The following is a 14,858-nucleotide window of genomic DNA, read 5'->3' as shown; positions in this document are numbered from 1 at the left end:
CAGTTATAATAAAGAAGGCAGCAAGGGAAGTAAGCAAACCCTTACCCATAATTATGAGAACATCCTTAGAGTCAAGGGAGGTCCCCATTGACTCGAGATGTGCAATTCACAAAGGGGGTTCAAAGGGTGACAAATAATTATAGACCTGTTAGTTCAACTTCTGTTCTGATGAAAATAATGGAGTCACTGGTTAAAGAGGTGATACATGATCACTTAGATAAGGCAGCAGTAATAGTTCAGTCACAGCATATGTTTATTAAGGGAAAGTCTTGTCTGACCAATATGATTGGATACTACGATGTGGTCACAAAGGAATTGGATGAAAAAAATAATGTTAATATCATATACTTGGATTTCAGGAAAGCTTTTGATACTGTTGCACATGGAAGACTGCTGTACAAATTGGAGCGATATGGCATTAAGGGCAAATTAATGTAATGGATAAATGGATGGTTGAGTGGGAGACAGCAAAGAGTGGTAATAAATGGACACTGCTGCTCTATGTGGACTAATGTTATTAGCGGAGTCCCCCGGGTTCGATGCTGGGCCCATTGTTGTTTTGTGTATTTATCAATGATATCGATGAAGGTATATCAGGCTTAATGTCCAAGTTTGCAGATGATACAAATGTTGATAGGGTTGTTAATGACAGTAAAGACAGTATGTTACTGCAACAGGATCTAGAAAAGTTAGGCAGATGAGCTGAGAAGTGGCAACTGAAATTTAACATTGACAAATGCAAGGTACTCCGTATGGGTAACAGTAACCCAAGAGAAACTTGCCAACAGTGTGGTACTACACTCGGGGAGGTGGAGAATGAAAACGACTTGGGGGTAATTGTGCAGTCAGATATGAAGTTCTCTGAGCAGTGCAGATGGGCGGCCAGAGCGGGCCATGGAGTTTTGTCAATGATATATAGAAATTTTGCCAGCAGAGGCAAGCAGTTGATTATTCCTTTGTATAAGGCAAGGATGGCCAACAAGTCGATTGCAGCTTTAATTTTTGGTCGATCACGACGAATTTTAAATATATACAGGGTGATTCACTACCAGTGCGACAAACTTGCAGGAGGTGTAGGGGGGCACAAAGACGAATCGGAATCACATAGCATTGCAGGGTCCGAAATACCTTCGTCATGCGGTAGAGGATGTTGAACAGGAGGTCACGTGAACAGCGATCCCGCTGTGTCAGTATTTGCAAACCGGTTCCTGAGGCAATAGGATGGACGAGTATTCAAATGTTGAACTGGCCGACATGCACCTCGCGTATGGAGCTGCAGACGCGACACTCTGCGCTCGTGCCAGGAATGTTTCCTGCACAGGCGTGCTCCTCATCGTATGATTTTCACACGTGTGCACAAAAAGTTATGTGAGACTGGTTGTTTCACGAGAGGTACCATGAATCGAGAGCAAACGACGAGGGCGCCAGAAAATGAGGAGAATGTCCTACGTCTTGCAGAAGGCAACCCGAGTACGAGTACTTGAGCGATAGGCCAACGATTGGGTATTTCCCAATCCATTGTATGGAGGATACCGTCAACAAACCAAATGAGTTCATACCATCTGCAACGCGTCCAATCATTGGAGCCTGCGGATTATCCACTCAGGAGGACTTTTGCTACTTGGTTTCTTCAACAGAAACGGTTCGCAAATGCTGACTTCCAGTGGGATCGCTGTTCACACGACCTCCCGTTCAACATCCTCTACCGCATGACGAAGGCATTTCGGACCCTGCAATGCTATGTGATTCCAATTCGTCTTTGTGCCCCTACACCTCCTGCAAGTTTGTCGCACTGGTAGTGAATCACCCTGTATATAAAATAGATTAGTCAAAATCTAAATTTTATTATGCGCCCTACTGCGTACGCTTATTAAAATCCATTGAACCACATGACTACCCTTGTCGCCACACAGCTGCTAGGCTTGTGTAGTGAAAATCCGTGCATTTATGTTGTGGAGAGCATAGTGTATGCATTGAATTCTTATTTAACTTACTTAATATTAATAACTGGACAGTACTTATACATTAATTTAATACCCTTTGATTCAAAATGAATACTAAGAAAAAGAGTAAAAAGCAAAAAATTACAAAGAGTAAAAAGTATCATTTAATGATAAAAGAAACATGTTGTTTGATTTGCAATGCTTCCGTGGCTATGCCCAAAAAAGGAAATTTAGAAAGGCATTTCAATGCACGCCATAGTAAATACCAATCCAATTTTCCACCTAATAGTGACCTTAGAAAAAATAAATTAAAAGAACTTAAATCCAGATTATTTGCACAACAAAATTTATTTGTGACACCTAATTTACAATCTACTGTAGTAACTGTAGCATCATTTAGAGTGATTCATCTTCTTGCAAAAAAATGCAAACCATTTTCTGATGGTCAATTCATCAAAGATGAATTTTTAGAAATAACAGATTCCCTTTTTGAAAATTTTAAGAACGAAAATGAAATTAAAAGTGCTCTTCAAGATCTGCAATTATCTCGAAATACTGTGATGCAATGCATCGAAAAAATGAGTAAAAATGTGAGCGAATAATTCATATTCCTAATATTCCTAATTGTGTCATTTTCTTTTCAACTGGATAAATCTAAAAACATCAGTGATACAGCTCAATTGCTCATATGGTTTTTGATGATTCTGCCACTAGAGAAGAATTGCTGGGTATGGTTTCGTTAAAAGAAAGAACTAGAGGTCTTGATATATTTAGCGCATTCAAAAATTTTATTAAAAAAAATTAAATTACCACTATTTAAGCTCGTATCAATAACAATAGATGAAACTAAAGCAATGACAGGGAATCTTAATGGATTCATCGCATTGTGCCAAAAGGATGATGAATTCCCAGATTTTTAGAGTTCCCACTGTATTCATCCACCAACAAGTGTTAGCCAGAAAAAGATTAAATACTAAAAGTGTTATGGACATAGCTTTGAAAACCGTGAATTCCATCAGAGGACAATCTCTTCAAAGGAGACTTTTCAAAATGCAACTGGATGAAAATGAACCAGATAGGATATTACACACAGATGTGAGAGATGGCTGAGTCGGAGTAAGTTTCTATAGAGATTTCGAAATTTGCTGAATGAAATTAAAAACTTTGTTGATCAAAAGGGAGATGATTATCAGTAGCTTCAAGATACGAAGTGGTTGTGTGATCTGACTTTTTTGGCACATTTTACCAGTAAATTAAGTGATCTGAATTTGGAATTACAAGGAAAAAATAAAAATGTGGGTGACATGATTAGTAGTATTTCTGCATATAAATATCAATTTTTGGCAAAGGCTAAGGATCTAAAAGAAAAAAAATTCGATCATTTTGCAAATATGCAAGACCATTTGCAAAAATATCCTGTTTTTGAATTTAATGGTGAGAAATATGTTTCTGAAATTGAGAAAGTTGTGGATGATTTTGAAACCAGATTTAGCGATTTTAAAACGATTGAAGACGTTGTTCAATATATTTCTTATTCAGAAATTGCAGAAAAATTGCCAAAATTTTTCACATAGAGAAAATATTACTTGAAAATGAAATTATTACATTGCGAAACGATATCTTCCTAAAAGCCAGGTGACTTTTGTAAATATGTTTGCCGAGAAAAGTACCCAAATGTAAAAAAATGCAGTGAACTTTTAAATTCCTATTTTGGTTCCACAGATCTATGTGAATCGGCCTTTTCGTATTTGAAACAAACGAAGAATCGCTCTACTCTTACAGACTTGCATACAGAAGATTCTTTACTGTTTGCCTTATCACAGTATATCCCCGATTTTGAAAGCTTGGCAGATGACATTAAGACAAAAACTTCACATAAATTAAAAATTTAAATACGTATGAATTTAAAATAAGAATTCTGAATTGTATTTAATTTTAAAATTTATAAACATTTTTCAATATGTGTTGATTAACTTTTTTAACCATTGTGCAATATTCTTGAGATGGTAGATTGCAGCACATTTTGAATTAAAAAAGTAGATCACATCACAAATTAAATTGGCCAGCCCTGGTATAAGGCAACGGTCAGGCCTTATACCAGGCCTGACCGTTGCCTGAGTACTGTGTACAGGTCTGGAGGCCTCATTTTAGGAAGGATGTAGAGTTGCTAGAAAGAGTACAGAGAAGGGCAACAAGATTGGTATTGGTGAGAGGAACAAACGGGTGCGCTTAGGAAGAAAAGCTTAAGTTCTGCAAGTTGCAGCATCTGGAGACTAGGCAACTGCGAGGTGATCTGATTGAGGTGTATAAGGCCTTGAATGGTTTGAACAGGCTCAATGCTGACAGGATACTTCCGCTTGCTCAGATTAAGAGCCTGAGGGGCATAGATTTAAATTGAGGAAAGACAATTGTAGAATAGATGTGCTGAAGTTTGCCTCTAGCCAGTGGGTAGTTGATTGCTGGAACAGACTTTCATCTGTTGTTGTGGAAGTTGATAATTTAAGGCTGAATTAGACAAACATTTGGAATGATCAGATGGGTGAAATGGGATTTTTTTTTATAGTTTGCTTTTTGTTGCATCATATGCCTCAGCTAAAGTAAATAATCATGGAAGCCACTAGACTTGTGTAGTCTGATATGAAGTTATCTGAGCAGTTCAGATAGGCTGCAAGTACAGTTCATGGAGTTTTGTCAATGATATATAAGAATTTTGCCAACAGTGATAAGGAGGTAATTATTGTATTGCATAAGGCAGTGGTCAGATCACATCTTTGAGTACTGCATACAGGCCTGGAGCCTTTTTAAGAAGGATGTAGACTGCTGGAATGGGTACACAGATATGCAATGAGATTAGTGAGGGGAACAAAGGGGTGCTCTTACTAATAAAGGCTTCAGTTTTGCAAATTACAGCCACTGGAGACTGCAGTGTGAGGTGATCTGATTGAGGTGTTTAAGCTTTGAATGGCTTGAGCAAACTCAAATTCTGTTGGAATTTTTCCTCTTGCTCAGAATGCAAATGAGGGAGCATAAATTGAAAGTGAGGAAGGACGGTTGCAGAATAGAAGTGCGGAAGTTTGCTTTTGCCAAAGGGTGGTTGATTGCTGGAACAAGCTTCCATCCATGGTTATGGAAGTGCATAGTTTGAATTAATTCAAGGAAGAACTAGACAAACTATTGGAGCAAATGGATAGGTGAAATGGCAATTTTTTTTGGCTGATGCCATAGAAGCTTGCTTTCTTGCATCAATTACCACGATTAATACTAATTCCTCCCATCCAATTATCATCTCATTGCACTTACATCTACTCTTTCCAAAGTAATGGAGATATCCATTAACTGTAACCAACTCCTAAACTATTTTGAAACCTCCCATTTGTCAAATAATTACCAATATGAATTCCATCAGTGTCAACCAACTGGTGATATAGTGGCTTATGCTACCTGTGGACAAATTCAATGGAAAAGTTTGGTGAAACTCAAGCAGTTGCTCTTAACATTTCTAAGGCTACTGATCATGTTTAGCATAAAGGTCTTCTAAACAAGCTCTCATCTTATAGACTGTTAACTGTGTTTTTGCAATTGGGTATCCAGTCTTCTTTCTGATCTCTTGCTGCAGGCAATGGCAAATAGCCCTCTGTCTTCTAACTTCTCTACTAATGCTGGTGTTCCCAAGGTTCAGTTCTTTCTATCACTGTCTTCCTCTTGTATATTAATAATTTTCTTCCACTTATTGTAAATTCTATCCATAATTTTGCCGATGACAACACACTGCATATCAACTTCCAGTTTGAGAAACTTTTTCCTGCACGAACAGCTTCAACTCATTGAATATACATCACCATTTGCTTAAATGCTGATCTTCAGGTAATTCTTCAATGAGGCAAAGATAACCTAGTTAATTTCAATCCTAAAACCCATTTTTGTCATATTTTGCAAAAAAGAGTTTACTGCTCTTATGCTTATCTTTGATGACACTCATTTCTACACAAGATCTTATATCTCTATTAGGGATTACCCAACTTCTAATCTCCCACGGCATAAGTGTATCACAAATATTGCTTCATCTGGATCTACAAAACTGTTTCCTTTTTCACTCTTGCCATTACTTCTCTTCTAAACTACTACTTACTCTGTACAAATCTGAAATCCACCCTACCATGGAATATTATTCCTACATCTCAGGCAGTGTGTTCCCCAAACCTCTCTCAGACTTCTAGACTACATTCAAAATGGGTAGCCAGGTTAATCAATGACCTGTCTGTTGCAATGTCTCCCCACTCTGTCTCATAGATGTTTAGTTTCTGCCTCACGTCTTTTCTATAGATACTTCCATTGGCACCTGTAAATATGCCCAATCTCTTAAAAACCAGTCCAAACACATATTGCAACCAGTTGGCATGCATTTATTCTCCAACTTCAAACTCACAGAACCAACTTTTCTTCTTTCTCATTTATCCCTTCAACCTGTGTTTTCTGGAACAAACTTCCTTTACATATATTTCCTGAGAATTACAATCTACAGAAATTCATGTCATCTACAGATATTCATATCATCAGTATACTCAACCTTCAACTCTTTCACAGTACTAAATGCTATAAGTTTTAATATCTTTTGTATTTGGGGTTTTCATAAAAATAAGAAAAAAAAATATTACCCCAACGTATTTTTACTTATCAACTACCCTGAGTTTAATGCTACCCAAACAGTATGCTATTCTGGTATTACTGCTACACAAATATAGTACCTTGCATTTATCAAGTTGTCACTTTGTGTTCCATAGTACTCCAATGATACCTTTTTAAAAACAGGTAGTGATTTTCAAATTACCCTGTACATCTATTAAGGCATGAAATATGTTGTTTAAAAAAAATAAATGATAATAATAATAAAATAATAATATCTTATGTCAAATGGTTCTGACAACTTAATGCTTGTCTCCTGATTTGACTTTTTAACAAATTTTGAAAGATCTAATAGTAATGTGCAATTTAAGCACATCAGTGCATCATAGGTATGCAAAGATGTTTCTTGATTAAATAATCACTTTCCATTCAAATTTTAAAATGACTGTGGATGATAATCCATAAGGCTCCCATTCAGATTACTGGTTTTTAAATGCTTTTGGATTTTCCAATTTTATTATTATTTAAGAACCAATATGGAAAAGTATTTATGTTCTCCAAGGGGAATGAACTTACCAGTTTAATATTTTAATTCCTTCTTCATTTTAAATGAATGTTCCAAATCATTAAAACAAATGAAATTCAGCAGAATTTTAAATAAACAAAAAAAAAAAAAAAGAGGGAAGCATTTAGACCATCGCAGCTGAGTGGTCAGGAGTGAGAGTGCATAAGTTTATGTGCCTTGAGTGACTGGGGTTCAAGACCATGACTACTAAATACAATGTTGTTTCTTGTACTCTCTTTATCTTGTGAACTTCTCTGACCATGTGGTTGTCCCGGAGTACAAAGAAAAAATTTATTTATTTGCTAATTATCTAGTCTCATGCTCAACTCTTCGCAGCACTGATTTCAGTATGAAAATAACAAAGGTCATCAAAAATAAACTTAAATTCTTGGATTCAATTATTAAGTTAAACTTTCTGTTATTTACTTCATCACTTACAACTCTATCTTCTACTAAAACGTGAGATTAGAAATTATTTTTAAACATCACAAATTTTACCAAAGCATATTTAATTAAAAATATTACAATTTTTCATACTTAAACCAAATAAAAATGACAGCTCTGAAAGGGACAAGCTAATAATAACCTTACCTCCTCCTTATTTCTGCCTTGCTCACGAATATTCAAAGCAATACGATGAGCCTGTTCCTTTGTGCCTAATAAGTTAACATTGTAAGCAATAAGAAATTTTCTAGCTCCTGACATTGTAGCTCCCCAGTGAGGTACAAACTCAGATGGACCATAGTCTGGTTTCCATTCTGATTGAGTAAGCTATTTAAACAGAAAAAAACTAAGAAAATGAGTTAGAATTTATCAAACATATCTGGAATTATGAAAAATATAAACCTATAGAATATGGACTATTCCCAATATTCAGCTAAGATATCAATGGTAAAACTAAAACTGCTTCTGCAAACTAAACTCATGAAATGTCTTTTAAATTGCAGTCAGATATTTGCTGTAAGCTGATTGCAAAGCCAAAAATATAAATATTGTTGACTAAGACGTAGAGTCATAGCTTAAAGACGTAGAGTTTCATAGCTTAAGACATGAAACGTCTTAAGCTACGAAAAAGCTTTGTTTTATATTTTCTTTCTACACTCACTCCCTTCAACTCAATTTAAATCAAGATGTTCAGCTTCATAGTTTGAAAGACATAAGGTAAGTTTAGAATGTAGAAACAACTTACTCAATTACATCACTGAAAATATAATGCAGTATATTACAATTATCAATATCATAACTATTCAATAATGAATAGTTATAACTTCAAGTAAAAGCAGCAACACTTTCTTTTATGGTAATTCAACAAAGATATTAAAGGTATTAAAGGTAATTGAAACCTTACCTTTAATACACTAGTAACATGGGCATAATATACAAATAATTCTTATATATAATAGATCTAACTATATTGACTGAGATATGAAATATCACTCAATCTGTTTCATAAATAACTGCAAAGGACTTTTTGTATAAAAATGCAAAATTACATTATAACATTCAAGTCTTTACATGGAAATCAGTTGCACCTGGATGATTTATAAAAAAAAGTGAATTTGGTTAGTTGCCTACAATGCACAATAAGAAACCAGATTTTATGTCTAACCATGCAACCCTTACCAAAGATCAAGTAATTTGTGTAAAAAAAAAATGCTCTTCCATTCAGTGAAACAGGATTTCAACCCAATCCTTTTCCAACAATTATAGCCATGAGGGTGCACCTTTGTTGTAATTAGATACATGCAAAAACAGAATGGAAGATGCATTTCTACCACTTTTTTTTTTCCCAGACAAAACTACTTTTTTCTAGTAATGAATCTTAATATGGATGAAGATTGTAGTAAAACAAGATCTTTGGTCAATAAGTGGGTTTATTGTAGTATCACTGTATGGCTCCAACAAGAGAATCACCTCAACATTTGTTCATTCTCTCTCTCTCTCTCTCTCTCTCTCTCTCTCTCTCTCTCTCTCTCTCTCTCTCTCTCTCTCTCTCTCTCTCTCTCTCTCTCTCTCTTCCCCCCCCCCCATGAGATATCTTACAAGGAATATTTTCCTGATTAAGTAGCTTAGCCAAGGAAGGTTTGTTTCCAAGTCACTATGCTTGTCAGATATCATCCCACTTGACTTATTTCTTATAAGGTTTTACTAAAATTAAATCATGTAAATAGTTCCTTGACTTATTTCTTATAAGGTTTTATTAAAATTAAATCATGTAAATAGTTCCTATGACACTTCAAGACATGCAAGAAAGAAATAAAAAGACAAAATGTCTGTGCTGTCCTGACACCTAAAATGTAGTATGGTGACTATTTCACAAAAAGGTCAATAAAAATATTCTACATATTTTTTTTATTTTAACTTAACCGAAGTCTTTGATACTATAACTTGGCAGTGGTAAAGGCATTTTTCACCACAGGATTGCTATTCAGTGAGTAGTTTCACTGGAAGAGAAACTACTCTCTGAATGGCAATTCTGCGGTGACAATACTATGACAGAGTAACATCACATAAGATATGATTTTATAAAAGTCATAGAAGATATGATTCTATAAAAATCATAAAATATATGATTTTAAATGATACAAAGACACCGTTTCATCATTTAAAAGTAAGTAGTTGTCCTTGTTATCTAAAAGGACCTGGAGATTCCCATGGGCATAAAATTAAAGTTTAGTTTATGCCAAAATACTTCCTCCACCCTACCCAAAAAAAAAAAAAAAAAAAAGTAAGATATAACACAATTATAAAAAACTACATATAACTTGTTACTCTATTCACTCAGTACAGTCAAGTCTTTGTAATATCATGCAAAGATGTAACTATACTTTACACAGAATTCAAAAAATCAAGTTTTGATGTCAAAGTTTTGGTTAAGCATTTTTCAACTTTATTTTAAATTTTTACTGCTATAAGTCAAGTCTATAAATGCATAACAGTTAATCAAATAGTAAAATGATGACAAATACAAATAATAAGAATAAATTACTTTCTTTGGCAAACCTTCATACTCATCAGCTCTTATTTGTGGAACTGTCTTCCTGTAATCTTGTTGTGCTGCATATCCATAGAGGTAAACTAAAATACAACAGGGATTTAAACAAAAGATGAAAATGATAGTAATATCATTAAGTTTTTGCAATTTAAAAAAAAAATTAAATTAGAATTTAAATAAGACGTTTTCAGTAGTAAAATAGTTTATAACTTCTCATAATAAATGTAACAGATCTTGACCTTTGTAGATATGAAATTCTTATTTACAATATAAAGTAAAGGTTATCATGATTAGTTTATAAAGCCAAGGTTATCTACACATTTGACACTTCTAACACCTCATGAGTGTTGATATATAATGTCTACTAATTGCACAAGTCCTAAAGGTTGCTCTATTGATCTAAACAGTGATAGCCAAATATTTCTCACCTCCAAGAGATAAGAGATCTACATGCCTACCCTGATATAATTCCAAACTGAACCAATACATGTCAGAGTTAGTATTATTAGTGACAAATGATGCAAGAACGCAATCTTATATAGACTCAACCAAAAAAAAAAAAAAAAAAATTTCCCATATCACCTGTCTAATAATTTGAATACTTCCTCCTTAAATTTATTCAAACTACCCACTTTCACAGCACCAGATGGAAGTATGTTACAACAGTCAACTACCTTCTGGCTGAAAGCAAATTTCCGCACATCTATTGTGCAACTGTCCTTCCTTAATTTAAATTTACACCCCTTACATGTTTTGTCTAAGCAGGAGTAAGGATGCTATCCACATTTAGTTTACCACATTTAGTCAACCAATTCAAAGCCTTAAAAAACTCAATGAGATCTAGTTTCCTGATGCCGCAATTTACAGAACTGAAATGAAACTTTTCTTAGCAAGATTACCCTTTTGTTCCCTTCACTTAAAGCTCTTCAAACAGAGAAGTTTTTCCTGATTTATTTTCTGCTTTATTAGTTTAAATTGTCATATTAACTTATTTTCTAGAGTAGCTTTATATTCCTAGTTACGATACTTAGTTTAAAGTTTAAATTAGACAGAGATTTCGTAGATATTACTTAGTATCGGTAACGGTATCAAATCCACGTGTCACAAATTGAACGAGAGGTCTTTTAACCAAATTTAGTCGATTTATTAACCAATTGTTATATCAAATTATCTTCTATAAGTAGATTATAGACCTAGTCAGGATCCTTAGTTTATTCTAAATTGAGATAGCGAGATTTCGAAGCTAATCAATACTTACGAGTCCGTAGAAATACCGTTCGTGAATTCCCGCCATTTTTACACGATAGCATAAGCTTAGTGTAGTATACTGCATAATATAATATTGTCAATTAATCAGTAAATCTATTAATCTTGATAAACTTTATTGTCAGTTAAATTGTATTTTTAACTCTATATATATATAACGACTTAATCGTAACAAATAAGTAATACATAACTATAGTGGTACACGTGATACGGAAGTTGTATAAAGGGAACACTAGATACCGAAAAAAAAAAAAAATATATATATATATATATATAACATAAGGATTTAATTTTTGTTTTAAATTTTATTGAATTAAATTGGAATCATGACTCTGACCAGAGCAGCAAAGCAAAAGGCTCAAGCTAATGGGAGTGCTGTGGTTCAGGGGAGAACTGAGGGGGGCAGTTGCCCTCTGAATCACAGTCTATTAAAATGCACTGTTTGCTTGATGTTTGCGGAGCAGTCGGGTACGGGACATGATACTGCCAAGGGGGATGTCTTTGTGTGTGCACGATGTAAGGAGTGCAAGGAAATCAGGCGACAACTCAGCGTTGTTATGGGCCTTTATGAGACCTTGAAGGACAGGGTGGATGCCCTCGAAGGAAATAAATTGAGGGGCCCATCAGGCTCTCAGCTGCCCACGTCAACGCCAGAGCTTGCACTTGGTCATCACGCAACACAGCGGCAACCCCTAAGGCAGAATGCGCTGGTCCCACAGGAACTAGTAGTTGTTGGTGACTCTATTGTCAGGGAAACGGGGAACATGCTTTGTAAAAAGGATAGGTGGAATAGGACCAGGGTATGTCTGCCAGGGGCAAAGGTTGATGACGTTGTAGAGCGGATATCATCTTTTAAGGGCACAAAAGGTGATATAGTTGTACACGTTGGCACTAATGATATTAAGAGTAGGAGACCGGCGGAATTACTTAGCAAGTACAGGTCACTGTTGAAAAAAAGCCGTGAATTAGGGTTGAACTTGAAAGTGTCTGCAATTCTGCCCAGACACGATAGGAGGGAGTATATGATGAGAGCCTTGTCGATCAATTCGGCCCTGGAGGGATTGTGCAAGGCTCAAGGGGTAGAATTTTTTTCAGCCTGGACTGTACTTGTTAACAGGAGAGATTGCTTCTACAGGGATGGGATACACTTAAATAGAAAGGGTGCAAGAATATTTGCTGATGCTGTCGAGGCAGTGTTAGGTGGGTCGGAAAACTGCTAGTTGGGGGGGATACAAGGACTAATAGATTAACAGTAGCCACTGGCAGAGGTGGAAGTGATTCTTGCACTGCTTCTATTCAAATGAGCAGAAGTCTGAAAAACAAGATGCAGGATATTTCAGAGACTGCTGGTAGTCATTGCGTTACAAGTAAACACATGGGTTGTGTTAGGGTAGCTAAGAATAGAAACAGGTGCATGTATACCTGCGTGTACACCAATGCTAGGAGTTTGGTAAATAAATTTGATGAATTTGAGGTATTGCTCAAAACATCAAAGGCAGATATTGTTGGGATATCAGAGACGTGGTGTCACACAGATATAAGTAATGCGGAACTGGAATTTGGGGAATACAATGTATATAGAAAGGGTAGACAGGACAGGAGGGGAGGAGGGGTTATGCTATTAATTAAGAAACACATAAAGTCAAAGGAAGTGAAGCCAGTTGACATCGCTGGACAGGGCAGTGTCGAGTCAGTTTGGTGTGACATAAGCATAGGGAAATCAAAATTGAGAGTAGGAGTGTGCTATAGGCCTAATGACTCTGATGAGTATAATAATATATTGTACAGGGAAATAGAGTGGGCCAGTAAATCAGAGAGTCTTATAATGGGGGATTTTAATTTCCCAGATATTGACTGGAATTTGTGGGTTGGTCACTCGCACACTAGCAAGGCTTTTGTGGATTTATTGGATGATTGTTTTCTACATCAGCATGTTCGTGAGGCAACAAGAGGGAGCAATACTCTTGATCTGATTATCAGTAGTGATTCTTCATGCATTAAGAACCTGCAGATAAACGAACCACTAGGTGGCAGTGATCACAGTGTGTTGAAGTGGGATTTACTCAAGGAGGTAACTACCATCAGAGGTAAAGGGAAGGGTTTTTGTTTTCGTAAAGGCGACTATGATGGTCTGAGACAGTATTTAAATTCTATACAGTGGGACCAACTGATGATGTTACCAACAGCAAACTCAAAATGGGAAGCATTCAAGGAACTAATCTTGGTGGCTACCAGGCTTTACATACCAACTAAGAAATATTGTTCAAGGTTTAGGCCTAAATGGTTGTCAGATGGACTAATGAGACATGTGGCAGAGAAGAAAAATGCATGGGATACATACAAATTAATGGGTGACATGGAAGCCTATGATAGATATAAGTTGGTCTGTAACCAAGTCACAAAGGAGATTAGGCAGGCAAAGGCAGACTACGAAAAATCCTTGGCAAAGGATGCAAAGAAAAACAGAAAGGAGTTCTTTACATACTTGAACTCGAGAAGGAAAGGGATGAATCAGATTGGTCCACTGGATATTGATGGTTCAACAGTTGAGGATCCTGCTCAGGTGGCTAACAATCTAAACGAGTATTTTGCATCTACATTCACGCATGAGGAGTTATTCAGGAAGGAGAATGATGTAGGTAAAGTAAACATTGGCAGTGAGCTGGATGATTTTGTAATAACTGAGAGGAAAGTGGAGGAGAGATTGTTGAGGATAAACATAAAAAAGGCACCTGGGGTGGATGGGATCTATCCAGTTATATTAAAGGAGGCAGCAAAGGAAGTATGCAAACCCCTAGCCATAATTATGAGAGCTTCTTTGGACTCAGGGGAGGTACCCATAGACTGGAGATGTGCAAATGTAACCCCAATTCACAAAGGAGGATCAAAGGCTGACACAAGTAATTATAGACCTGTTAGTTTAACTTCTGTTCCAGGTAAATTAATGGAGGCACTGGTTAAAGAAGCACTGCAGGATCATCTAGACAAGAATTCCGTTATAGCTCAGACGCAGCATGGTTTTGTTAAGGGCAGGTCTTGCCTGACCAATTTGATTGGATACTATGATGTAGTCACAAAAGAACTGGATGCAGGGAATAACTTTGATATTATATATTTGGATCTTAGAAAGGCTTTTGATACTGTTGCACATGGAAGACTGCTGCACAAATTGGAGCAGTGTGGCATTGGAGGCAAATTGCTGCTATGGATAAGGGGATGGTTGAGTGGCAGAAGACAGAGAGTGGTAATCAATGGACACTGCTCAACGTGGACTAATGTTATTAGTGGAGTTCCTCAAGGTTCAGTGTTGGGTCCATTGTTGTTTTCGGTGTTTATGAATGATATTGATGATGGGATATCAAGTTTAATGTCTAAGTTTGCAGATGATACAAAGGTTGGCAGGGTCGTTAAGGACACTACTGACGCTATGCTGCTGCAACAGGATCTGGAAAGGTTGAACAGATGG

The 14,858-nt window shown here is 36.1% G+C and overlaps 1 protein-coding gene across 1 annotated transcript in view; it reads right to left on the bottom strand.

The window, feature by feature from the left end:
• LOC150090186 (formimidoyltransferase-cyclodeaminase-like) overlaps positions 1–14,858 on the bottom strand; it is a 158,260-nt gene that overhangs the window by 108,700 nt on the left and 34,702 nt on the right. Inside the window, exons 4-5 of the mRNA XM_090369004.1 lie at positions 10,121–10,209; positions 7,723–7,902 (exon numbers count right to left, since the gene is read on the bottom strand). Coding sequence (XP_090225130.1) covers positions 7,723–7,902; positions 10,121–10,209 — 269 coding nt within the window. The remainder of the gene's footprint in view (positions 1–7,722; positions 7,903–10,120; positions 10,210–14,858) is intronic.

This window comes from Mastigoproctus giganteus, chromosome 2, assembly GCF_048544385.1.
Source record: "Mastigoproctus giganteus isolate SK-2022 chromosome 2, ASM4854438v1, whole genome shotgun sequence".
NCBI classification, from domain to species: Eukaryota; Metazoa; Arthropoda; class Arachnida; order Uropygi; family Thelyphonidae; genus Mastigoproctus; species Mastigoproctus giganteus.
This window is presented reverse-complemented; position numbering and strand designations above follow the sequence as displayed.